At 47.3% G+C, this 26,132-nt stretch overlaps 2 protein-coding genes across 4 annotated transcripts; one reads left to right on the top strand and one right to left on the bottom strand.

The window, feature by feature from the left end:
• Positions 1-788: 788 nt before the first annotated feature.
• On the bottom strand, positions 789-10,844 carry SFTPC (surfactant protein C). Of its 3 annotated transcripts, none has more exons than XM_043988391.1 (6): positions 10,758-10,844; positions 2,723-2,881; positions 2,117-2,239; positions 1,633-1,743; positions 1,349-1,496; positions 789-911 (listed from the first exon to the last, which is right to left on the bottom strand). In XM_043988391.1, exons 1-5 carry the CDS (start codon positions 10,761-10,763, stop codon positions 1,359-1,361), a joined length of 537 nt encoding a protein of 178 aa, XP_043844326.1. In that variant the 5' UTR covers positions 10,764-10,844; the 3' UTR covers positions 789-911; positions 1,349-1,358. The 3 variants fall into 3 exon arrangements, with proteins under 3 accessions (XP_043844326.1, XP_043844325.1, XP_043844327.1); XM_043988390.1 differs by lacking the exon at positions 10,758-10,844 and adding an exon at positions 3,932-4,069; XM_043988392.1 differs by lacking the exons at positions 1,633-1,743; positions 10,758-10,844 and adding an exon at positions 3,932-4,069.
• A 933-nt stretch (positions 10,845-11,777) lies between these two features.
• On the top strand, positions 11,778-25,127 carry LGI3 (leucine rich repeat LGI family member 3). The gene is made up of 8 exons (XM_043986203.1): positions 11,778-12,231; positions 14,187-14,258; positions 16,424-16,495; positions 17,241-17,312; positions 17,515-17,586; positions 20,710-20,879; positions 21,233-21,397; positions 22,794-25,127. The coding sequence occupies exons 1-8, from the start codon at positions 12,023-12,025 to the stop codon at positions 23,609-23,611; spliced, it is 1,650 nt and encodes a 549-aa protein (XP_043842138.1). The 5' UTR covers positions 11,778-12,022; the 3' UTR covers positions 23,612-25,127.
• Positions 25,128-26,132: the final 1,005 nt, after the last annotated feature.

The following is a 26,132-nucleotide window of genomic DNA, read 5'->3' as shown; positions in this document are numbered from 1 at the left end:
ATGTGGCCCCGGTATGGAGTTCACTTGTGGGGTGGAAGCTCGAGGGGGGTGCCTCCTAGTGGTTGAGTTTCTCCATGGGGTGTCCCTGGGGTGCCAAAGAGTCCCAAGACTGTCCCAGAAAAAGAAGCTGACCCCCACCTCCACCTCCAGCTTCAGCCCCTGCAGAAACTCTTCTCTTTTCTCTTTCCTTTCTTTCTGCCTCCTTCCCTTCCTCTTCCCTCCTGTGCCCCCCACCCCGCTCTCTCTCCTCTCTCTGTCTCTTTCTATGTGTCGGTCTTTCTGTGTGTGTGTCTCTCTCTCCCCCGTTTCCTTATCTCCTTCCCCCTCACTTCCTTTCTGTATATATGTCTCTCCGTCTATGTCTCTTTCTTTTTCTCTCTTCGTTCCCTCTTGGTTTCTTTCTCTTTCTCTGTCTCTCCTAAACTCGTTCTCTTTTCACGGAGAAAGGCCGTTCCTAAAATAGCCACTGGAGGGCGCTACAGCCTCGTTGATTTGCCCCCACCCCAATCTCAGCTACGCCCCCACTCGTGTCTGGGACAAGGAGTCACGTTCCACGGAACAGAGGGGGCAGCTCTGTTCTCGCCTATCTGCCAACCGTCTTTCTCAGCCCCGCCTTAGGAACGCCATTCCTTACTCTCTAAGTCCCCGCGGCCCTGGTCTGGGGGAGGGGGATGGAGTGGACTGACAGGCAGGAAGGAACTCACTCAGATTTTTTTTTCATAAGAGCTTTTCAAAAAGCTCATAAAGTAATTTTATTATTTTTATAGCAGAAGCACCCGTACTCACCAAATACTTCTTCCCTTCAACCCCCCACCCTCCGTCCCCCTCCTTTTTTCTCTTTGAAAGCTATAACCTTCTTCAGACTCGGGGACCATGACAGGATCTCTTCTGTCCCCTTGGCAGCCCAGAACCTAGAAAGCAAAGAAACTAGTTACCATGGAGGAGGTTACCACGAGAGCCAGCATGACATAACACATAGTGCCCTGGACTTGGACCTAGGTCCGAGTGTTTACTAGCTTTGTTACTCTCAGCAAGTTAGTTAATCTCTCTGTGTCTCAGTTTCCTCATCTGTAAAATGCAGGAGTTAGACTGAATGACTTCTAAGGTTCCTTACCAGAGGAAGAAGGGAGGATGAGAATCTCAACTCTCCTTCCCGCGACCCCACCCCACACCCATTTCTGGGTTTCCTGAACACGAGCCACCTCCTCTACCCCCTTCAATTCTACCCAATATGGTTCATCTGAGTTCAGTGCCCCTTGGCAGACACAGACATGTCATGCTTTCCACAATTCCCTTGGTGCAGTTTAGCAGTACCCTCCAAGAACCCTGCCTCTATTCCCTTGCTCACCAGATGGTTCCTAAATGTAGTATAAAGGAACCTTGCCACAAAGGACATTCATTGTAGTGCCCAGGAAGGCCAGGTCCACCTGGGACTCTGAGCTGGCACGGGGGGCCTCCTCCTGATCCAGGTTAGCAGTGGGCAAAGAAGGTTTAGCCTGAGAGAGAGAGAGAGAGAGAGAGAGAGAGAGAGAGAGAGAGAGATTGATGGATTGATTTCCCCCAAGGGTGGAGTGGAATTGATATCGCTACAAATACCTAGAGTTTGCATTGGAAATGGGGAGCACCACTTACCAGGTGATTCTGAAATTTTTGGATGATGACATCCAGGCTGGGGATATTCTCTGGAGTCATTTGAGTGATGTAACAGGTGGCACCCAGGGCGGGTTTATACGCAATAAAAAGCTGAGCATAGAAGGGGGGAAAAATCAATCGAAGAGTTTCTTCCTCCCCTACAACTTTACTCTCAACAACCCCAGTCCAGAGGCTTTGAGGGTTCAGAGCTTCAGTCTCCATCTAGTGGACTGTGAGAATCTACATTGGTGCCTGCTGATCTTTTGGGAGCTAAGAGCACAGGGAGGATCAGGTGACCCCTGAAGGATGAGGTGTGGAGGAGGGCATAAGAGTGGAGGTTGGTGTTCAGGCATGTTTGCACCTAAGCTAAATCCCAAACATGCTTGAGAGATATGGGAACCCCACCTTCCAGTCAATCTGGTGACTGATTTGCCCCACCCTCACCCCCCCATCTAACACCAGCCCTGCGGCATCTCTTGCTTACCCGATAGTAATCATACACCACAGTGCCAGAGGAGCCGACGGCGAAGGTAGCAATGGCTCCTTCTTGCCTGCTGAGGGCCAGGCGCTGCTGGACATCTGGTCCCCTGATGCTCATCTCCAGGACCTAGAGAATTGGACCGTCAATTGTGCCATGCCCTCCTCCCATTTCATGTGGGCTTCTTCCTTTCTTATCCTTTCAGGTTCCACACCCAGTGCCAAGGACTTTTGCCAAGTACAGCCTCTGGCTGGTCTATGGGCAGTGCCCCCCCATTCCTGCTACCCAGAGAGAATGAACTGAGTAGAACATTTGGGCTGGTGGGGAAAGGGTTGGAGGGTGCCAACTCTGCTGTTCTTTAATCAGGTCAAGTTTCTTGGTAAAGGGCAAAAGTTGTCTAGTGTATCTATTCTTTCTGCCCCCTCCTTTGTACCCATTCTTTCTGCCTCTTCAAACCCCATGCCTTCCATGCTCAACCCTCTGAAAAGCCCCATGATTTTCTATTCACAGTGCCCACCCCACCATCCCAAACCAAATTTCATCAGCACAGTACTCTCTGCCCATTCTGCCAGCCCACTTCCAAGCTGCCCACCCCTCCGGCACCCCCCTCACCATCTCCGTGTGCTTTTGACTCATATGCAGCCCCTTGAGCAGGGCCCCCAGCACCACAACCACTATCAAAATCACAACCACCACGATGATGAGCAGCCGCTTGAGGGACAGAGAGCAGCAGGGGAGTTTAAGCCGGCCTTGAGGAGTGACCGAGTAGTCCTGTTATGGGAAGAGGGACCAGGGAAATCATGGTCAAAGCCAAGTATTGTGGCTAGATGACTTGCCAAGCCCACCCCCACCGCCACTTGTGTCAGTCAGCAAGCATCCCCATTCTTTTTTTCTCTTTAAAAAATGCAAACACCTTTATTCTGAACTTTAAAAACACCAAATAAAAACAGGCATTTCTGTATGTATGTAAGAACAAAAAAAACAAGATTGCACATGAAACTACAGACTGCTGTTATAAGCAGCTTGCTTTCTTTTCAAGTATGTGATCAATTCAACCTGTACATTTCAATGCTGTCCTGCTTGTCTGTACTTCTTTCTGATTTCCCTTCTGTTCTTTCTTCTGCATTTTTATACACACACACACACACACAAATCCTTTAGTGTCTGTTTTTTCTTTTCTTTCCTTTTTCTTTTTTGCTATCCTATCCCTATCCCGGAGGTTGCCCATGCTTTTACTCTACATAAACAGACTCCTAAAGACATCTCCTAGGTGTTGAGTGATCAGTCACCAAGAATTTATCACATTCCTCCTATGGGCTTTACTGAGAGGTCCTGAAAAGGATAAAAAGGAGGTAGAAAACAAGAATCTTTGTAGTCAAGGAGTCCAGATGAGAATACCCCCCCCACACACACACACACACGCACACACACACGGAGATAACTATAAACATGCAATGTCACCAATGACTGTCCCAGTCAGGAAGTGGTGGAGGAGTTGAGAGGAAGGAGAAATCAGTAAGGGCTAGTAATCAGAGAAGGGCTTCATGGAGGAGATAGGTCTTGACCTGAGCCTTGAAGGATGACTAGGAGTCAAACAGATGGGGAGAACCCTAAACCAAGACACATATTCCCTTTGTCCCCACCTCCCAGCTGCCCCAGACCAACGCTTGTGCCCAGCTTCTGGGAACAACAAATGTACATGAGATGCCCTAGAATAGGGTGTGGGTTTGTGGGTATTGGGAGAGAGCCCTCCATCCTATTGTACTATATATTGCCTCCTGGCTAGGGACCCTTTCTCATCTCCACCAAACCTCCTCTTACCGGCGGTGGTAATGCACTCTCCATCAGGGCCTCTTTGGTGCCTACATCCATGTTGCTTCAGGCTCTTTCCCTTCCTCACACCCTCAGTCTCCTGGTCCAAGGACCTTATATATATTGCATCGGACAATGGAGGTCGTGTGGAAGGACCATGGGTTTCAGAACTCAAGCCAAGCTCTTAGCTTTGAAGCCTGTTTGTTCCTGACCCTCCAGAATCAAAGCCTCTGATAATTCCGAGTTTGAGTGCCTAAGGGCTCGCATCCTAGGACACAAAAACCCTCCTGGGCACTGCAAGCCAGCATCAAGTTCAAGCTGAATAAACTTGGCCTTAAGTAATCTGTTCCACCCACCACGGGTGTCTCTTCTGTTGTTTCTATCCTTCCTGTTGGCAGCTGCCCTTGTTCTTCAGCCCTCGGGGCAGTGCCCTGTTCTTCTTATAGAGTTGGGAGGCTTGGGCAATAGGGCCTCTGGCACATTTGGGTTTCTATAATTTCTCCTATTTGTTCTACCACACAAACTTGCAACGGCTCTGCACTAGAGAGTCCCTAAGGGAAGCAGCACCCACAAGCACTACTGGGTGCAGGGGTGGTATCCTGGCATTAGGTTGGTTCCAAAGGTTTCAGCCAAGTGCCAAGTTCCCCACATAGGTCAGATTCTCCCTTTCCGCCATACCTACTCCTTGTTCACCCTCCCCCTAACTTTTTTGAGTCCACTCTACGGTAATGAAGGCACCCAGATATAATGGGAAAAGCCCTACCTCTAGAGTCACAAGATATGGATTTGAATCCTTCCTTTGCTACGGACTTCCAGTGTGACCTTGGGCAAGTGACTTACCTTCTCTGGACCTCAGTGATTAGATTGGATGCAATCTGAGGTCTAAATCCTATGACCTGAGCATCCTAAAGTTCCTTCCTGGGGCAGCAAGGTGGCACAGTGGATAGAGCACCGGCCCTGGATTCAGGAAGACCTGAGTTCAAATCCAACCTCAGACACTTAACACTTACTGACTGTGTGACTCTGGGCAAGTCACTTAACCCCAATTGCCTCACAAAAAACTAAACTAAAGTTCCTTCCTCCTAAATTCCCTTTGAGTAGAGAACTGAGATTTATCACTTGCCAGTGACTTCTTGTATGTTACTCTTGGTTCCCCGACTAGAATATGAAATCTCTTTTCTTTTTTCTTTTCTTTCTTTCTTTCTCTCCCCTTTTTTGTGTGGGGCAATGAGGATTAAGTAACTTGCCCAGGGTCATACAGCTAGTAAGTGTTAAGTGTCTGAGGCTGGATTTGAACTCAGGTCCTCCTGAATCCAGGGTGTGTGCTTTATCTACTGTGCCACCTAGCTGCCCCCATGATAAACTCTTTAAACAATCCCTTGAAGAGAAGATTTGTAAAAGGCTCTACTCCTACAAGCTAAGCAGTGCAGTTAAAAACCCTCATTTTGGGAGCAGCTAGGTGGCACAGTGGATAAAGCATCGGCCCTGGATTCAAATCTGATCTCAGACACTTGACACTTACTAGTTGTATGACCCTGGGCAAGTCACTTAAACCTCATTGCCCTGCAAAAAAAAAAAATTCCCATTTTGCAAAAGAGGAAGGTAAGGCTCAAGTAGGTATTATAGTAGTAGAAGTATCAGTATCATAGTGGTGATAGTAACATCAGCAGCAATAGTAGTAGCTGCAGCAGTGGTAGAAGTAGTAGCAATAGCAGTAGTGGTGGTGGTAGCAGTAGTAGTAGTACTAGTAGCAGTGAGAGTAATAATAGTAATAGTGGTGGTGATAGTGGTAGAAGTAGCAGCAGTAGCAGTAGTAGTAGTGGCAGCAGCAGCAGTAGTTGTTGTTATAGTAGTTGTGGTAGTAGTAGTTGTAGCAGCAGCAGTGGTAGCAGCAGCTAACCTTTATGCAATACTTTAAGCTTTGCAAAGTAACTTATAAACATGATTTCATTTTGTCCTGAGAAGTAGATGCAATTATTTATCCCCATTTTTCAGAGGAGGCAGACTATAGCTAAGTGACTTGCCCAGGTTCACATAGCAAGATTTGAACTAGGGTCTTTCTGACAATATGCTCAGCAGTCTATCCACTGAGCCACCTCACACCCAATTAGTAAATATCAGAGCCAGGACTCAAACACAGGTCTTCTGACTTTAAGTCCACCACTGCTTCCACCACCTCTGATGCTATCCCACATGTCTAATATTAGAGTATCAGAGTTCATGACATGCCTGCTATGCTCTGTACTGCTACATGCTGAAGAGAGTATGAAGGAGGGAGAAGACAGAATCTTTGTCCTCAAGGAGCCCAGCCGGGAATAAACACACACACACACACACACACACACACACACACACACACACACAGAAATAGTGATTGTCCCAGTCAATAAGCAGTAAAGGAGTTGAGAGGAGGGTGAGATCAGCAGAGGATGGTAGTCAGGGAGGGCTTCCTAGAGGAGGTAGACCTTGACTTGGGCCTTGAAGGATGGTTAGGAGTCAGACAGGGGAGGACCCTACAGTAACCTATGGGCCCCCTGTCTCCCCACACCTCTGGTTGCCACAGGCCAGAGTCTGTGGTGAAGTCATGGAAGTCAGAAAGCCCTAGATTCCAATCCTGCTTACCAGCTATGTTGGCCTGAGCAAATTACTTTCCCTGAGTGTCAATTTCCTCATTTGTGAAATGAGGGTCATAACAGCACTCACCTCATGGGATTATTGTGAGGCACAAAAGAGAAGTATTTTGCAATCTTTAAAGCACTCCATTAATGTGAACTGTTATTTTTATGTTTCCGTAGCCCCCAAGAGCATGGGTGGGGGGAGATTGATTGCCTGGGATGTTTCTGTCTTCTAAACATAAAATTGACACCTAGCCTTCCTTCCCCAGGGTGGCTCACTCCTGTCACTCCATCTTCATTGTCCCCCCAGATTCCTCTGAATATTTTTCCAGGACTAAATCTGGCCTTCCCAACTCCCCCTCACACCTCACCTCTTTTTTCTGACATCTTTACTTCCCAGCCATTCAGTTTTCCAAATTCTAGGCCTTTTCCCCCAATTCCTATCCCTTATTGTCCCTAATCGAACTATTACAGGATTCTCTTTAGATTTAAAAATTGATACCCTGTTCCCTTTGGTCTCATATGCACATGTCTCCCCCACCTATGACCCCCAGCTGGAGTACACTCAACGCTCTAGAGGTTGTGCAACTAATTGGATTCCTGGCCCCTGAGAGGGTCTAAGAGGTTTCAACAGGGCTCCTCACCCCCAACCCTCCAACCGCCCCTTTAAATATTTGCCCAAGTCTCTACTTAGAAAAATGTCCCAGGAAAAGGTCCAGGGCAGGAAGAAGGGGAGTTCAAAGGGAGGAAAAATGAAGGAAAAAGAGAAATCCTCATCTCATACTCCCTGCCCTCCCAATAATACTGCTTCAGCTGTGTCCAGGTGCCAGAGGCTGGGAGCCTGCCCGCCTGCAGTGCCCACCCTTGCCAGCTCCCCAGGCCCTCTTCCCCTAGTTGTCCTGGAAACATTGGAATTGATCAGCTGACTCACGGGCACTGGGCTGAAGCCAGCTGGGGCACTGGGCCAACTGGAAAGCCAAGGAGAACCAAAGGCATCTCGGGGACCCTGTGGGCATCTCTAGGGGCCGGAGGGCTTTGACCCAGGGAGTGTCCTGAGCTTTGCAATTGTATAGAAGCTTGTTCTCAGGAGATCTAGTCAGATTGGGGGTGGTAATGGTGCAGCATAAATTATTAGACTGTGAATTTATTGTCTCAAATCCTTCAAATGGCTGGAGGACTCTAGGCAAGCTTCTGCCCAATCTGCATCATTATTCTCCTTAGTATGGAATCTTGGCTCTGCATTTGCTACCTATGTGACCTTGGGCAAGTAATTCACTCAACCTTTCTGGGCTTTAGTTCCTTCATCCGTGAAATGTAGAGGATTGGACTCTATGAGATGTCTTCTTCCTGTCAAGGATTCAGATGAACAGTGGATATCACAAATGTTTAAATCCATTACTATTTGGGACTAGCTGTGAAGAGAAGGTGATGGAAAATTTTCCTTCGCCTAGGGTAGAAAACAGATGGAAAGACTATTTTCCTCTTTCTCTGAGAACAGCCACCAACATGTTAACGGGTTTGGGGATTTCTGCAGGACTGGTGAAAAGAATTCCCTGCCAACATTCATGGTTCTATATCACCCTACTCCAGCCTACCTTTCCGGCCTTAGCTGCACCCCTCCCCCACCCCTGAACTCTATTTTTTCAACCATCCTTATTTTCTTCATCATGTCTTGAATCTGACCCACCCTTCAAGACCTGGGTAAAAACTCCCCTTCCCAGAAAAGTCTTCCCAGTCAATTTCAAACCACAGGAATGAATTCCTAGCATTTGAGTACCATTGATGTTGGCACCATTCACCGCTTTATATTTTCAGTTATCTTTTCATGTGTGTTAATCTTGGATCTCCAAGAGGGAAGGACAATCTTTGAATTGTTCATCAAGCTATAGCATACTGTCTTGCATATGGGTGCTCACAAATACTCCTTCAGTAAATGAATGTTTGATGGATTGATGTGGTGATGAAGGGGGACAACTGAATCTCAGATGTTATTTCTGTAATAATGTTGATAGTATATTATTTCAAATCTAGGTTTCCAAGGAGTCCCATTCCTCTACACCAGGGTTCTTAACCTGGTGTTCACAGATGCCCAAAGAGTGCTTAGGTACAATTCAGACAGTCCATGAACTTGGATGGGAAACAGATTATATCTTTATTTTTGCTAACCTTTGGTTTCCTTTGTAATCCTACATTTTAAATTTTATGCATTTAAAAACATTATCCTGAGAAAAGGTCCACAGACTTCACCAGATTTCCATAGGGAACCATGGCACAAAAGGGTTCAGCTCTTTCTCTAGATTTGAATCTTTTGCCTGTCTTTACACTGATGCCTTCTATGTTCTCTCTAGGATGGATAGAACCAAGGCACCCACCTTGGTCTTCGTGGAAGAAGTCAGAGTCAACATAGAGATAGTATAGTGGAAAGAACAATGAAGAATCAAGATGTTTGGGTTCTAGTTTTGGCTATCCCACTTACCAGCTGTTTAAGCCTAGGCAAGTCATATCACATCTCTGAGCTGTTTCCTACCTCTTTAAACTATTAATAAAAATATCTGCCTTCTCTACCTCAGAGAGTGGGTGGGAAGATCAAACGTAAGTGAAGAAAGTGTTTTGAAGATTGTAAATTCAATACAAATGTTGGAGGGGTTTCAGGAACTGTTAGTGGAACTGTGAATTGGTCCAGATATTCTGGAAAGCAATTTGGAACTATGCTCCCAAAGTTACTAGACTGTGCATACCCTTTGACCCAGATATACCATACTAGACTTATATCCTAAAGAGATCAGAGAAAAAGGAAAAGAACCTATATGTCAAAACTAGTCCCAAACTGGAAACTAGTGGAGTGTCCTCCCATTGGGAATGGCTAAGCAAATTGTGGCATCTAATTGCAATGAAATATTATTGTAAATGAACTGTTTCAGAGGAAACTGGGAAGATCTCTATGAACTGATGTAGAGTGAAATGAGCAGAAACTAGGGGGATAATTTATACAATGACAACAATATTATAGAGAAAAATGGCTTTTAAAGACTTTACAATCCTAATCAATGAAATGAACAGTCACAGTTCCAGAGACAAGACAATGTAGCATGCTACCAACCTGACAGAGAGGTAAATTCTTTTTGAAGGGGCATGACCAATGGTGGAACTGGAATTTATTTTGCTGGATAACTATACATATTTATTATGAGGATTATATTTTTAGTTTAAGAAAACTATTCTACAAAAGGGAAAGTGGGAGGGACAGAGATAATAGATGCTTATAAAAAATAAATAATTTTAAAGTTCAATACTAAAGGGGGCATAACTTCCTTTGCATTTTCTTCCATTGAATCTCGTTTGGGTTCTGCTCTGGTCCATCATTGACCCCTCTCCAGCAGTTGAGAAAAGAACCCAGGAATGCGGTTTCCCTGGGCTTTAAGAATCTCCTGCCTATCTCTAAGATGACCCCCATTATGTCCTCTCTGGGATGGATGACACCAGGGAGCCTACCCCTTCTACCCCTCCCTCTTCCTCCCACCAACAGGGGGGCGGGGCAGCTCTCACTCTGCTCTTTGTATGCCGGGCAGGGCTGTGCCAGGGACGAGTGGGAAGCCCAGCTGCCCCAACTCCCAGCCCCCCTCCCACTACTCTCTATCACACAAGTGGGCAAGAGCCGAGTGAGTAGGGCACAAGCAGATGGGTTGGCAGTGATGCCATGGGGTAACCCCATCTTGTTAAAGGCAAAAGCTTGGCTTGTGTGTCTGTGAGGCAGAAGCAGAGAGGAATTGTATGGAGAAACGCAACACTGCTTGGGCACAGGGGTGGCACGGAAAATCCAAACTAGGGAGGACTTAGGAGAAAGGGAAGCCACCTGTTCCTGAATAAGAGTCTTTGCTTAGGTTAGAGTACTCTCATCCAGAAGGGTTCCAGAAGAGGGAGGAAATCATTGTATACCCAAGCATACTGGTCCCCAGCTATGAGAACCCTTGACTTTAGTAAAACCACTAGCTGGCTGGGGGGGGGGGCGTTGAGGAGGGAAAGGGGGTCAGAAATATTCCAGATTCCACATGTGCTGAACAGCAAGGACTCTGTCCTCTCACCCACTCATCATGCCAGTAGAACAAAGGCATATTTTGTTCAGCAGCACACACATGAACATACATATGCTTCCTACCCTAGTTGTCTCAGTCCCTGTTACATACATTCTTAGGCATTCGAAAGTAAGCATGCACACAAACCATCATGGGCACTCTGTAGGGTGTAGAAACTGTAGAGGCATGGGAGCTATAGTTGATGGCAGCTAGGTGGCTCAATGAATAGAGCACTGGGCCTGAAAACAGAAAGACCTGAGTTCAGATTTGGCCTTAGACGCTTACTAGTTACTAGTGGGCAAGTCACTTAATCTCTGTTTAGCTTAATACACTGGAAAAGGAAACGGCAAACTACTCCAGTATCTTTGCCAAGAAAACCCCATGGACAACATTGGTATGCTATGGTCCACTGGGTCACAAAGAGTCAGAAACAACTGAACCACAGCAACAAATACTTGTTGATTGACTCCCACACTTACTAGTTGTGTGAGTTTGGACAAGTCACTTAATTTCTCTGAGTCCCATTCCCTCTTCTATAAAGTGGAGCTATGAATAGTTGCATTGCCTGCCTCACCAAGTTGTGTTTGCAAAGAACAGCGTTCTCAAACCAAAGGAGGCCAGGTAGGTATGCACACAGACACACACACATGGGCATACACAGAGACATGTTCGAACATATGCACACATGCACGCACAAAGCCCACTTGCACCGACGAGAGCACATGCGCACATATGCGTGCACACATGCGTGCACACATGTATACGAGGGAAGACAAGCGCGTTCACAGTACGCCCAGGCATAAAGTCGTGAGAAGATGCAAGACCCAGATGGATGCACTAAGGGACAAAGGCACACGCACACGCAGTCCTGAGACACCTGCTCTTCCCCACACTGCAGCAAGATCTCTTCCCAACCCCCTCCTCCTCCCCCTCCCTGTCTCTCTAACTCCTAGAGCCCTCCCTCCTTGCGCTGTCCGCGCCGCAGTCCCTTCCAACCCCACCCTTGGCCCCGCCGGTTCCTGAGTGCAGCGCGCTCCGCACTTGTCTTTCCCTCGCCGGGGGAAAGGGGACTGCAGCGGGGCAGCACAGAGCCTTTGTCGGAGGGAGATACTGGAAAGGGAGAGCTCAGCTTGGGGGAGGGGGAGGGGGAGGAGAAAGGGGGAGGGGAGGAGGAGCGGCGGCTGCTGCTGGGCTGCCGGGGGCTGAGGGAGGGAGAGAGAGGGAGGATCCAGCTGCCTGGGAGTTCTCAGCTGCGGCCACCGGGCAGGGATCCGAGCTGCAGGGGAAGGTGCCAGCCTGGGACGCTGGCATCCTTTGGGGGCCTTTGGAGCCTGTGGGGGACCAGTCTCCGGAGTGGCATTGTCCGTGGGTGAAGAGAGAAGGGTGAGAGGGGGCAATCTTTAGCTGCAGCCATGTTGGGACTGTGGGCATTGCCGCAGGGATCTGGGCATCGGCTTCTGGGGCTATCCTTGCTGGGCTTCTGCCTAGTCTTACTGGGAGGTGCCAAAAGGCCCCCCAAGACTCCCCCATGCCCACCCAGCTGTTCCTGTACCCGGGACACTGCCTTCTGCGTTGACTCCAAGGCTGTGCCCAAGAACCTTCCCACTGAAGTCATCTCCCTGTGAGTGCCCGATCCACGGGGGAGGGGGATGGAGGGAAAGACCAGAGACGATGGGGGAACAACAGGCACAGGCTTGGGGTTCTAGGAAGTGCATATTTCTAGGGGCAGGCAAAAGGTGTGGGATGAAGATGGGGGAGCCTAGATAAGGTTGGGGGGGGAGGGCATCAGGAGTTTCCCAAAGAGGTGCCTGCCATCAGAGGGGAATAATCATGATGCCTTGTCATCCCAATGTCTCAGAAACAGGAGGTAGGCATCAAGGAAGCAGCTCTTAGAGGGTAGGGGCTGGGGAATTTTAAAAATCTTTATATCTCCAGGATGCAGCACAGTGCCTTCCAGCGCTTGCTGAAAGTTGGATGAATGAATTTAAGGGGACCAGCAAGCATGACTGGGGGGGGGGAAGCAAAAGTATGTATCCAATATGTATATTGTCACCAAACATAAGCAAATATGCAAGGCCCTCTGATCCAGGGCATGTGGCCACACAAGCATGTGGATTACTTTGGTAAATATATGTGTGTATGCCCATCCTGCATGCCCACCCATGGGATCAAACCCACAATGATGCATCTAGGGAGGGAAACTGCAGCCACATTTTGCCCTGCTCCATTCCTTGACATTGATGCTGATCCATGCAACCTGACATACTAGCCATTCTCTCTGTCCTCTGAACTTTCAGCATTACAGCTGGAATTTTAGCCACAATTAACCCCTTGGTTACTAGGGTGTCTGGAATATAATCTTGAGAACAGAAAGCATGTCTCAGCCTCAGACAACAGTTTCTTCATTGTCTTGGTCTCTTCATCTATAAAATGAGGACAAGAGCAACCTGTTGTGAGGATCAAATGAGATCATGTAAGAGAAAGTGTTTCTTTTAGCCTTAAAGTGCTATGAAAACAACAATTAGCATCTATATATCCCTGTAAAGCTTTGCAAAGCACTTTACAAACATCTCACAACAACCTTAAGAGAGAAGTGCTACTGTTAATGTCTCATTTTACAGTGGAGGAAACTGAGGCAGACAGAGGTTAAATGACTTGTCCAGGGCCATACAGCTAATAAGTGTTTAAGGGTAGCTAGGTGGCACAGTAAAGTACTGGGCCTAGAGTCAAGAAAACTCTTCCTGAGTTTAAATCTAGCCTTAGGCACTAGCTGTGTGACCTAGGTTAAGTCTTTTAACCCTGTTTGCCTCAGTTTCCTCATCCCTCAAGGAAACTGGAGAAGGAAATGGCAAACCACTCCAGAGTATCCTTGCCAAGAAAACCCCAAATGGGGTTATGAAGAGTCAGAGAAGACTGGATAACAACAATAACAAAGTATCTGAGGTCCATGGCTCTACCCACTGCACCACCTCTGCCGCTTAATAGATATACGTGTCAGTTATTATTATTTACACCTCCAGGGCTTAACTCAGGACTTGTAGGACCTTGTACATAGTAGGCATGTTTGTTCATGATGATGCAACGGCCTCTTCCTGATGGGTGTGGGTGGTGAGAAGAGGACAGGATCTATCGAGGCACGGAGAAAAGGGTGAACACCCAGGGAAGGATGGGGTGAGGGGAGCATAGGGGAGTCTACGGGGAGGGGCTGAGGAGCTTCCCAAGGAATATCACAAGGACGTGGGGGGTGAGGGATTGCATCTAAGTGGCCCCTGGGAGAGGGCGTGAGTGTCCACGAAAGGAAGCTAGGGTTTGAGGCCTGGGAGAAAAAGGTAACATGGGAAATCTGAACAGATGAAGTGAAATCAGAGAGGAGGGGCATAGATTGACCCAAAGTAACATCAGGAAAAAAAAAGGAGAGGGCTTGGCTGAGGAACACTGAGAAACTGAGAATAGGAGTAAAGGACTGAGCTGAATTTCCCCACCCTGTCCTTCTCCTCCTCCCTGGCCCACCCCCACCCCTGCCCCAGCATAATTCCTACTATTCACTCTATCGCTGACCCAACTGCCTCCCCACAGGACACTGGTGAATGCAGCCTTCTCGGAGATCCATGACGGAGCTTTCTCTCATCTGCCACTCCTTCAATTCTTGTACGGCCCAGTCCTATCTATGGTCGGGAAACCTTAGGGTTGGGGGAATTTCGAGGAGAGGATGTAGCTTTGGTTCTTTGGTGGGTATGGTCACAAAAAACACAAAGGAGCATCCACGTGGAAGCAGGAACTGAGACCCAGATCCAGAGAGAGAGTGGGGGTCTCCAGGGTCAGATTCCAAGCTTCTTTGGCTGAGTGACTGGGGCTGAGGGGTGAAGTGAGAATAGCATTTTATTATTTATTTATTTGTTTTTGTTTTGCGGGGCAGTGAGGGTTGGTTAAGTGACTTGCCCAGGGTCACAAAGCTAGTTAAGTGTCAAGTGTCTGAGGGCAGATTTGAACTCAGGTCCTCCTGAATCCAGAGCCAGTGCTTTATCCACTGCGCCACCTAGCTGCCCTTGAGAATAGCATTTTAAACCAGGAGCCAGTAGTGGGGTGGACCAAAGACCCAGAAAAGATCATGGGCTTGGGTAAAGGCAGCAACTTAGCCTGGGTCTACAGAGTGGAGGAAGGATGGCGCGGTATGGAAATCGATGATCCTGGGGGTAATGACCTAGAACAGAAGTTCTTAACCTTTAATTGTGTTGTGGACCCCTTTGGTGGATCCTATTTCAGAATTGTGTGTTTAAATGCACAAAATGAAATATGTAGGATTACAAAGTGAAACAATTAAATTGAATTATAATTAAGATATACTAAAACAAACAAAACAAAACAAAACAGTTCACAGACCCTAGAGAGGGTCAAAGTTCCCAAAAGGTTGCTCAAGTCATCTGAGGGGTTGTCTAAAATGTGTGGTGGGGAGAAATGTGTGTGTGTAAATAACTTTAATTTCCCCCGGGGTGTGTGTGTTGAGGGTGGGGGGAGACAAGTATTCAATTCAGATGAACAGAAGGAAGGATTCAAGCCTTTATTAAGGGCCTATAATAGGTCAAGTACTTTACAAATATTATCTCAGTTGATCCATACAACAGCTTTGGCAAGTAGGTACTGTTGTTATCCCCAATTTACAGTTGAAGAAACTGAAGCAAACAGAGGTTAAGTGACTTGTTCAAGGTCATACAGCTAGTGTCTGAGCGCAGATTTGAACTCAGGTATTGCTGATCCAGTCCAAGCACCACCTACCTGCCTCAGAAGGAAGAAGTGATAGCTTAGAAAGGGAAAGGCAGAAAATAAAATTAACCATACATATCCAAAGGAGGTGGGGAGTGGGGAATGGGGAGAATACTTTTTTTTTTAATCCTGAGAAGGAGAATTTAGAAGGAACTTGTTTAGTTCAGGAGTTATTAACCTGGGTAGCTAGATGGAACAGTGGATAGAGTATCAGGTCCGGAGTCAGGAAGATCTGAGTTCAAATATGGCCTAAGACACTAGCTATGTGACCTAGAACAAGTCACTTGGCCCTTATTTGCTTCAGTTCCTCATCTATAAAATGGGGACACACTGAAAAAGGAAATGGCAAATCATTCCACTATCTTTGCCAAGAAAACCCCAAAAACAATGTCCATGGACAACAAAATTGTATGTGACCGAACAACCAGAGACCCCCAAAGAGTCAGATTTCAGGGGATCTGTAGACTCGGTTGGGAAAAACAATTACATCTTTCTTTTCGTTCACCTCTGGCTTAAATTGAATATTTCCTTCAATTATTTAAAAACTCTGAAAAGGGGTGTATAATACCGAAAAGGTTAAGAAGCTCTGCTTTAGTTCTTTAAACCTTTGCAATTAACTGAGCATCAGTAGAAGATGCTTTATGGTATCATCATACCACAGCATCATTCACTTGTGTGCTAGATTGTCTCAGATAGGAAGAGGAAAGGAAAGTTGCTGGTGAAAGGAAGGTGGGAGAAGCCCAGAATCCAGAGACTTCCATCTTTGACACCTTCTCTCTATCATTTTTACCCATGGGTGGCGTGGGGAGGAGAACATCCTAGCACCAACTGGTATATTTTGTCATAGTTGTACCTTACTGTCCCTAATAGCCAAAGGACCTCCTGGTCACCTATTAACAAATCCACTAGGGCTCTGGACTGGTACTCTGGGTGGAATGGGGGATAGTGGTGGCTAAAGTATAGGGAAGGGCCTTAGAGGAGAGACTGAGTGCTTGGGGAGGGGCATTTGGGTAATGAGCACACCCTAACTTCTCATTTTCCTCCTTTTCTAGGTTACTCAATTCCAACAAGTTCACTCTGATTGGAGACAATGCCTTCATGGGATTATCCCATCTGCAGTACCTGTTCGTGGGAGGAAAAGGGGGAAAGGGTGGAACAAAAGGAGGAGGAGGAAGAAGCTGGGATCTGGGTGGGGTTGAGTGGAAGTTGGATGAGGAAGGTTGGGAATGGAAGGTCAGAGGGTGAAAGTCAATGAAAGCCGGGTGTGGAAAGGATCTCAAGAGATCATTTCATCTATTTCCTTGTCGTGCGCACAACTACAGCTAAACCAGTGTTTCTTAAAGGGTGTATCACCTCAAGATTTCCTATTAGGTGTGCTTTAAAATCCCTAACCCTCACCTCCCCCAGCTGCATTTGGCTGCCTGCTCTTTGGGAAGGTCACAATAGCTACTCAGTGGGAGGAGAAGAGAGATGAGGGGTTGCCTCCCTTGCTAAGAGCCCTGGGGAGGTAAAGGGAGGGTAAAGAGAGGCAGAGGAAGCCTGCCTAATGGTCCTGGAGCACTGACTGCCAAGGAACTGTTCTTTGTTACTAACTTAAAATGTGCAGTGTGCCTTGATTCTTCATGGCAAAGAATACTATGCTGTAAGCAAAAAAAAAAAAAAAGTTTTGAGAATTGCCCTAGAATATCCTAGCCATGACTCCTTTTTTAAAGCTCTCCTGGGTCAGAGGGTCCCATGCACTCTCATTAGTAGCCTTTTTTGGAGACACTGGATTGTAGATTGGCTGGAGTTGAGGTTACAGGCTAGATAGAAGCAGAGGTAGAATTGAATTCAGGATGCCAGGCTGAGCCAAGCTCTTATTTTCTGTAGTTTCATCGAGAACAACGATATCTGGGCACTGTCTAGGTTCACCTTCCGGGGACTCAAGTCTTTGACACACCTGTGAGTATAACCCACAACAAGTATGTTCATGCACACGGGCAGGTGTACCACTGCCCAGTGGTCCCTACTAACAGTTCCCTCCCCAGGGCTAGAAAAAGGTGGAATGGTTAAGTTTGACCAAATGATCCCAACGCCTAGGGGACTCTCTCATAATTTCCAGGTGACCTTGACTGTGACTCAGGTATTTCTGTTTCCCTTGCAGCTCACTGGCTAATAATAATCTTCAGACACTGCCTAGAGACATCTTCCGACCCTTGGACATCTTGAGTGACTTGTAAGGCCCCTTTCCCTCTCTTCTTATGAACCTGCCTTGGATCTCTGGACTAGGAAGGGAGATTTCCTTTTGGGAAAGGGTTCTTTTTCTTTTTCTTTTCTTTTTTCTTTCTTTCTTTCTTTTTTTTGTGGGGCAATGAGGGTTAAGTGACTTGCCCAGGGTCACAAAGCTAGTAAGTGTCCAGTGTCTGAGGGCAGATTTGAACTCAGGTCCTCCTGAATCCAGGGCTGGTGCTTTATCCACTGTGCCATTGTGTCAGGGAGCTGCCCCCTGGTAAAGGGTTCTTAACTTGGGGTCTGTGAATGAGAGAGACACACACATATATGTGTGCATATGTATATGTATATACATATATGCATGTATATACTTGTATGTGTTATTTATTGTATATACATGTATATATAAATATATGCATATGTACATATGCATGCACTTGTAAATAACACAAATAACATCTCTGTAACATCTATTTACAGAGGTAACAGTTAATATAATTAGTTTCCTTTGTAATCCTATGTATTTTATTGCATAAATTTAAAAACATTTTCTGAGAAGGGGTCCATAGGCTTCACCAGACTGCCCAAGAGGTCCATGGCACAAGAAAGGTTAAGAACTGCTTTAAGGGAAATTTTAGGGAATGGTGGATGAGAAATAGACAAGTGTGGGTGCTGGGAACTAGGGGACAGAATTAGAAGAGGAGATGTTTAAAAGGTAGTTCACAAAGTTCTCAAAGGATTCCCCAAATCATTAATGAGCTTCTTTAAAATGTAGAATGGGGTGTGTGAATAAGCTGCCTTTCCTACTTTGGGGGTAGAAAAAGGGAAGGGAATAAACATTTATTAAGCTAGGTGGCATAGTGGATAGAATGCTGGGCCTGGAGTCAGAAGACCTGAATTCAAATCCAACCTCAGACATTTACTAGCTGTGTGACCCTGGGCAAGTCACTTAACTGTTTGCCTCAGTTTCCTTGTCTGTCAAATGAGCTGGAGAAGGAAATACAAACCACTCCAGTATCTTTGCCAAGAAAACCCCAAATGGAGTCATGAAGAGTCACTCGCGACTGAACAACAATGTTTGTTAATAGATGAGAAATTTGTGAGAAAATGTGAGAATATGTGAGAAAATCCCAGATGGGGTCACCAAGAGTTGAACATGATTGAACAACAGCAGACATTTACTTTATGCAGGAACTGTGCTAGGCACAGAGATACAAGTACAAAGAACAGAACAACAGCTGTATACAGAAGGTATATGTAGCTAAAAAATAGGGCAGCTAGGTGGCACAGTGGATAGAGCACCGGCCCTAGAGTCAGGAGTACCTGAGTTCAAATCTGGCCTCAGACACTTAACACTACTAGCTGTGTGACCCTGGGCAAGTCACTTAACCCCAATTGCCTCACCAACCCCCCCCCAAATACAAATGCATACAGAGTAGCTAAATACAAGGGAATTTGGGAGGGAGGGAGGGACAAAACCCACTTGGGAAAGGCATTTGTCAAGGAGACAGACAATTGGATGTCCTGGGTGAGGATCAGAGAGAAGACATCAAGACATAGGTCTTGATCTTGCCTCTGAGACATCATGGCTCGTGAGAACTCAGGTAAGTCTAATCTTTCTGAGCCCAAGTTTCCTCATTGGTAAAATGTGGATACTGCCTGTGGCTCCCACCTCCCTGGACTGTGTCAAGATGAGAATAATATAACATGTGGAAAGCAATTGGCAGTCCCAAAATGTCAGTGATTATCATTGGAGCTTTTGTGCCTCAGTAGGCCTTGAGGACAGCATTGAAAAACAGACCAGTACATGGTACAACTGATGTTTATAAAAACAACACTGAGTCATCAAGAAACAGATTCCTCTAACCTCCCTGTGGCTCTTCCATGGAGAAGGGGAAGACAATGTGATATAGGTAGAAGGGCACTAAATTGGGAGGTTTGGACCCCCAGCTTGGTGTGAAACACTCGGTAAATGCCGGTTACCTGTGATTCCTTTTGTAAACGAGTTCCCTAAGCTCTCTAAATTTCTTGGGATCATAGACTGAGAGCTGGAAGGGACCTCAGAGGATATCTAGTCCAACCCTTTCCTTTTACAGATGAGGAAACAGAGGCACAGGTAAGGTTAAATGACTTTTGAAGGGTCATGTAGGTAGCTGGTATCAGAAGTGGGATTTGAACCCGGAACCTATACCCTTCTCACTGTGACACATACTGTAAAATTCTATAAAATGAGGAAGTTGAAATAGGATCCATGGGCTGAAATCACATGTTTTAAGTTTATCTGTTTGCCTATTTGTCCTATTGTTATTTCAGTCTTTGTTTCTCTTTGCAAAGACCTGTTACTTCCAGTCCATATTCCTCTGAATAAACCCTTGGGCATGATAAAACAACCCAAGGCAGCCCCTAGGCTGGGGGAATTTCCATGCTGGACTGCCCTAATATCTCTCCCAGGTCTACAATTCTATCATTCTTATGGCATTATTTGGAGTTTTTTGGAGTGATCCAATTCTATCATTCTTTTTTTTTTTTGAGGGTCATCAGAGATGGCTCTCTTGGTTCAATTAGTAACAACAACAATATTAAAAAGTACTGTTGGACTCTTTTGAGTACTGTCGTACTCTTTTGCCTACTTCATGCATTTGTGATGGGGACATATATGTTTTGTGGAGGGTTTTTTGTGTTTTGGGTTTTTTTGCAGGGCAATGAGAGTTAAGTGACTTGCCCAGGGTCACACAGCTAGCGTCAAGTGTCTGAGACCAAATTTGAACTCAGGTCCTACTGAATCCAGGGCCGGTGCTTTATCTACTGTGCCACCTAGCTTCCCCCAATTCTATCATTCTTAACAGATTTGAGCATTCATTAAGAAGATCCCTATTAAAAGTTCAACTATGTTTATGATTACTTACCCAAGGAAATAATCTGTGAAAGTGAATAGGGAGTGGGTATTTTTTTGAGGGGGGGAGGTTGGCATTGGGTGATAGGAACAAAACAAAGGTAGGGGAGTTAGGAGGACCCTTTTCTTAGCAGAAGTGGTCCATAAACCTATACTTTGGGAGAGAGTCGAGGCTTGAGCTGGGCTTCTGAATGCCATTCTTCTCTTTCAAAATCCCTCACTCCCATTGGCCAGGGACCTTCGTGGCAACTCACTGAACTGTGACTGCAAAGTGAAGTGGTTGGTTGAGTGGCTGGCGAACACCAACACTACTGTGGCTCCCATCTACTGCGCTAGCCCTCCCAGATTCCAGGAGCACAAGGTGCAGGACCTCCCACTCAGAGAGTTCGACTGTATCACAACTGGTAGGATTACTGTGGGTTACCACAGCCCCTTTCCTGCCACCTCACCTATGGCCATCCTCCCGAGGCATCCATTGGGTACACCATCAAGAAGCCCCACATTTGTTACCCTTTTAGGAGTGGGTCACCATCAGATACCCCTCCCCTCCATGTATCTTCCCCCTGCCCTCTCATCCTACCTAACCCCCCTCTACCCTTCCTCTTCCCTTGACCAACCCCACTCTGCCCCTCCTCTTACTGACCCATCCTAGTCCATCCTTCCCCTTCCATCCCAACTTATTCTTTCCCTTGGTCCATGGGCCGTTCTCTCAGCTTCACCCCACATCTCTGTGGTGCTCTGCTTCTCCTCCTCACAGATTTTGTGCTGTACCAGACTCTGCCCTTCCCCGCGGTATCGGCTGAACCTTTTCTTTATGCCAGCGATCTCTACTTAGCCCTGGCCCAGCCCAGTGCCAGTGCCTGTAACATCCTGAAGTGGGACTACGTGGAACGGCAGCTTCGTGACTTTGACAGGATCCCAGGTATGGGGACAGCCCGCCTCCCTCCTGCTCCCCTAGCGGCATGCTCTGAAATCGACACAATGGCTCTCTGGGCATATAACCCTAAGATTCAGTGAGCAGGGCTTCAGGCTATGGGTGAAACTGCTGCTTAACAAAAATACTAGTCCTCCAGACAAACACCACGAGTTTTCAATGTGCTGAGGAAGAAGTGCAAAGTAGAGCAGGGACACAGTCTGTTAAGAGGGTGATAGATCCTATCCCTGGCAAAAGGAAAATCAGGATGGAGATAGATTTTGGTCTCATGCATGTTAAATTTTATCTTTGCATAATCCAGTGTTCAACAGGTGGACAGATTATTGGCAGAACTGAGTCATATCATTCTTTTTTTTGTTTTTGTTTTTTGGGGGGCACTAAGGATTAAGTGACTTGCGCAGGGTCACACAGCTAGTAAGTGTCAAGTGTCTGAGGTCAGATTTGAACTCAGGTCCTCTCGAATCCAGGGCCAGTGCTTTATCCATTGTGCCACCTAGCTGCTCCCTATCTTTGCATAATCATATAAGTTGATGCCTGCATGTGTGTGTGTGTGTGTGTGTGTGTGTGTGTGTGTTTTTAAAGGTGTGCCCACACATAGGCCTATCTGTGAGTGAATAAATGAATGAAGAAACATTGGGTAAGCACTCAACATGTGCCAGGCGTCATCCAAAGTACTGGACAATAACAAATACAAAAAGTTAGGCAGCTCTTCCCTCAAGGAGTTTACACTCTAACAGGGCTCTTCCTAGACATGCAATGAATCACAGTTGCTGTAATTCCCAGTGTGGATGTCATTCATACAAGGGGCCTTGTTTTTTGGTGTGAGCCTTCCTTCCACCCCAGACCAGTTAACTTCCTCCTAAATGCAATCAACCAACAGTTATGGAGTGCTTATTCTGTGCCCTGCCCAATCCTAGGCATCTCAGGGCATCTGGAGACTTCTAAGACATGGCCCCTTCCCTAACGGTGTTTTCAATTTGGGAAGATAAGGTCAATTCCCATGAATCAATGAGAAGAAAAATGATGCTTAGGGTAGTAATAGCTTTACAGTTTAGGGAAGGAAGAGAAATGACTGTGGCCTGCGATGGCTGGAGAGGATGGGCAGATGCCCCATTTATAAGAAAGTGGCTGGGGGGGACAGCTAGGTGGCGCAGTGGATAAAGCACTGGCTCTGGATTCAGGAGGACCTGGGTTCAAATCCAGCCTCAGACACTTGACACTTACTAGCTGTGTGACCCTGGGCAAGTCACTTAATCCCCATTGCCCTGCCAAAAAACCCCCACCAAAAATCCAAACAAACAAACAATAAAGTGGCTGGGATGGAGAGACAAGGAGAGAGGGATGGCCTCCACAATGCTGCCTTGCTTTCTCTTCCCATGAACAGCTCCTTCAGCCGTGCACTGTAAGCCCCTGGTGGTGGATGGCCAACTGTACATGGTGGCAGCCCAGCTCTTTGGTGGTTCCTATATCTACCACTGGGATCCAAACACCACTCGTTTCAACAAGTTCCAGGATATTGACCCCGAAAGGGTTCGGAAGCCCAATGACCTAGAGGCCTTCCGCATTGATGGTGACTGGTTCTTTGCCATAGCTGACAGCTCTAAGGCAGGAGCCACCAGCCTCTACCGATGGCACCAAAATGGCTTTTACTCCCACCAAGCCCTACACGCCTGGCACCGTGACACCGACCTGGAGTTTGTGGATGGCGAGGGCAAGCCTCGGCTGATTGTTTCCAGCAGCTCCCAGGCTCCCGTCATCTACCAGTGGAGTAGAGCCCAGAAGCAGTTTGTGGCACAAGGTGAGGTGTCCCAGGTACCCGATGCCCAAGCGGTCAAACACTTCCGTGCGGGTCGAGACAGCTATCTCTGCCTCAGCCGGTACATCGGTGACTCTAAGATCCTGCGCTGGGAGGGCACCCGATTCTCTGAAGTGCAAGCACTGCCATCCCGGGGCTCCCTGGCTCTGCAGCCCTTCCTTGTGGGTGAACGGCGTTACCTGGCCCTGGGCAGTGACTTCTCCTTCACCCAGATCTATCAGTGGGACGAAGGTCGGCAGAAGTTTGTGCGCTTCCAGGAGCTGGCCGTACAGGCCCCTCGGGCCTTCTGCTACATGCCTGCTGGGGATGCCCAGCTGCTGTTGGCACCCAGTTTCAAGGGGCAGACCCTGGTGTACCGCCATGTTGTGGTAGATCTTAGTGCCTAGGGAGATGCTGTGTGTGCTGAGATTTTTCTTTAGAAGATGCCAAGGGGTCCTTTGTAGTCAGTATGTAACCATGTGAAGACACATGTAACCAGTGTTCATACATGCATATAAATATACACACCCCGGAAACATGCATATGCACATGAGAAACACAAAGTCACATGTAATCACATGTCTGATTTGTAAGAACTGACCTAAACATAAGTATACCCAACTCCACCTAACCCATCAATATGCATTCCCAGGCATATACAAAATGCCCACAAGAGATGTCTTCAGGCCCTGTGTTGTCTTCACTTCCTCTCTCTCTCTCTCTCTCTCTCTCTCTCTCTCATATTAACAATCCCATATTAAGCCCTCATCTCTCTCAGGCATCTATGCCATAAGTGGCTCTCTGTTGCTTATCTCTGGCCCTCCCAGGCTTTCCTGTTGATGCCTCAGAGTATTTATTTAACACAGTTGGCGTTTCTGCTCTCAGGTGGCTAAACCCTTCCTTAGCTCTGTGTCTGAATCCATGTCAGCCTTCCCCCTTCAAACATACCCACCAGCCTTTGCTTCTGTTCACATGAGTGTACATAGGGACACACACACACACACACATACACATACATAAACACACGCATATAGACACACCTACATAGAGTGTCTGCTTTGTCTAACAGGGCTTCTACTCAATTCCTCCCCTTCATTTGCGACGAGGAAGGGCCTGTGGAGCTGCAAAGCCCTGGGGAAGCACATTCTGCCCATTCTGCCTCTGCTCCCCCACAGCTGTGCCTGTTCCCACTGTTAGCAAGGGTAAAGATGATGGTAGCAGCCCTTCCGTTTGAGCTTGAGCCGCCCCCCCCCGCCCCCGCCCCCACTCCACACCAAAAGCAATAATAAATCCCAGGCTTCCCCTGGTGCTGCTGATCCACGCTCCCCTCCCCAGTTCTTTCTGAGGTGCAGGATTCCCTCCTGCCTGGGGGCAGAAGATGACTAAGAGCCTGGTAGCAGGGCACTGATTCCATCTTGGCTCGATACCAATCTGTCCTCACCCTTGAGCCTGCCCATCTGTTTATCCTGAGCTGCCCTGGGTTGATTCCTTCTTGGGTAGGAGGGGGGAAAGTTGGCAGATCAGGGCACTTGTATCCATTTGCCGACAGGCCCCTAGCACCCAGAGGGTCCAAGCTAACCTGGGGATTTCCTGGGGGTTCCTGTGGCTCCTTTGCACTAAACCACGAGTTGTCACACAGCCTTTCAGAACATCTCCCAGACACACCAGTGGACTCTAGGAAACGCCAGGTATGAGCTAGCAGCCTTGTGATACCAGCCTGAAAGGGAGGGTACCTGGGTGATAAGCTTCTGCTGCCACCTTCTGGGCACTTGGTAGATGAAGAACCGAGGGGTGGGCTGTGGTGAAAGGAAGGAGCAGAGCCGCCCCCCACTGAGACCCCACAGAGCCGCCAGTATCGATCCATACGGCTCAGGTGTAAAGCTCGGATTCACCTCTCTCTTCCAATAAAAGCCCTCACCTCTCCTCATGTGTCCTCTTTAATTTCCACAGGCTCAAGGGCACTTCATCCAAGGCAGTAGCAGGACCTGCGTGTGCTGCCCCTCACATGGTTAAGCATTCACTTGCAGGGCCTCTGAGCAGCCTTTCCTGAATCCTTAGGGTTCCTTGCCCCTTCTTCCCTCCCATCTCAGTCTCTCAGACCCAGGGCCAGCATACTTCTTCATCTTCCAAGTGGGAGTCATCCAACAAGCAGAAGGTTCTGTGGTTAGAAGTTCACATGCACCCCAGTCACGGGGGCATCCCAGGCATACTTACCAGTACACCAGACTTGGGACTGAGTCTCAAGTCATGGTTATTCCTGTCCTGGAGGCAGTGCAGATGGGGTGAAAGGTAAGGAAGGTATCTGACTATTAGGAAATCCCATGGGGCAGGGGGCATCCTGCACCTGGGAACAAAACGTGGGGCCCTGAGGAAGGCTTGATTAGGAGTAAGACTCATTGCACCTAGAAGGGACCTTGGAACTCAGTCTTGTCAACCCTATCATTTCACAAAGGAGAGAACAGGGAAGAAGGCCGTGACAAAGGCAAACTTGGTGTCAAGTGGAGTGGGTGTCTACTTGGGTGTTGTGCCATCATTCCAAACTCAACATGTCCAAAATCAAACTCACCATTTTCCCATCAGAACCCAGAACTCCAGGGTTCTGTTGGACACTTCTGTGGCCCTTTCTCAAGGAAGGGTCCTTTGAGGTCATGGAAGACACTCTCCCCTCCTTTACAAATGGAGAAACTGGAGGCAGTGAGGTGGCACAGTGGATAGAGCACTGGCCCCGGAGTCAGGAGGACCTGAGTTTAAATCCAGGCTCAGACACTTGACACTTACTAGCTGTGTGACCCTGGGCAAGTCACTTAACCCCAACTGCCTCACCAAAAAACAATTGGAGAAACTGATGCCCAGACAGGATGTGACTTACCCAGGGTCACACAGTGAATGAGTATCTAAGAAAGGCTTCAAAGCCTTATTCAAAGTGCT

Source organism: Dromiciops gliroides, chromosome 2 (genome assembly GCF_019393635.1).
Source record: "Dromiciops gliroides isolate mDroGli1 chromosome 2, mDroGli1.pri, whole genome shotgun sequence".
Classification (NCBI taxonomy): domain Eukaryota; kingdom Metazoa; phylum Chordata; class Mammalia; order Microbiotheria; family Microbiotheriidae; genus Dromiciops; species Dromiciops gliroides.
This window is presented reverse-complemented; position numbering and strand designations above follow the sequence as displayed.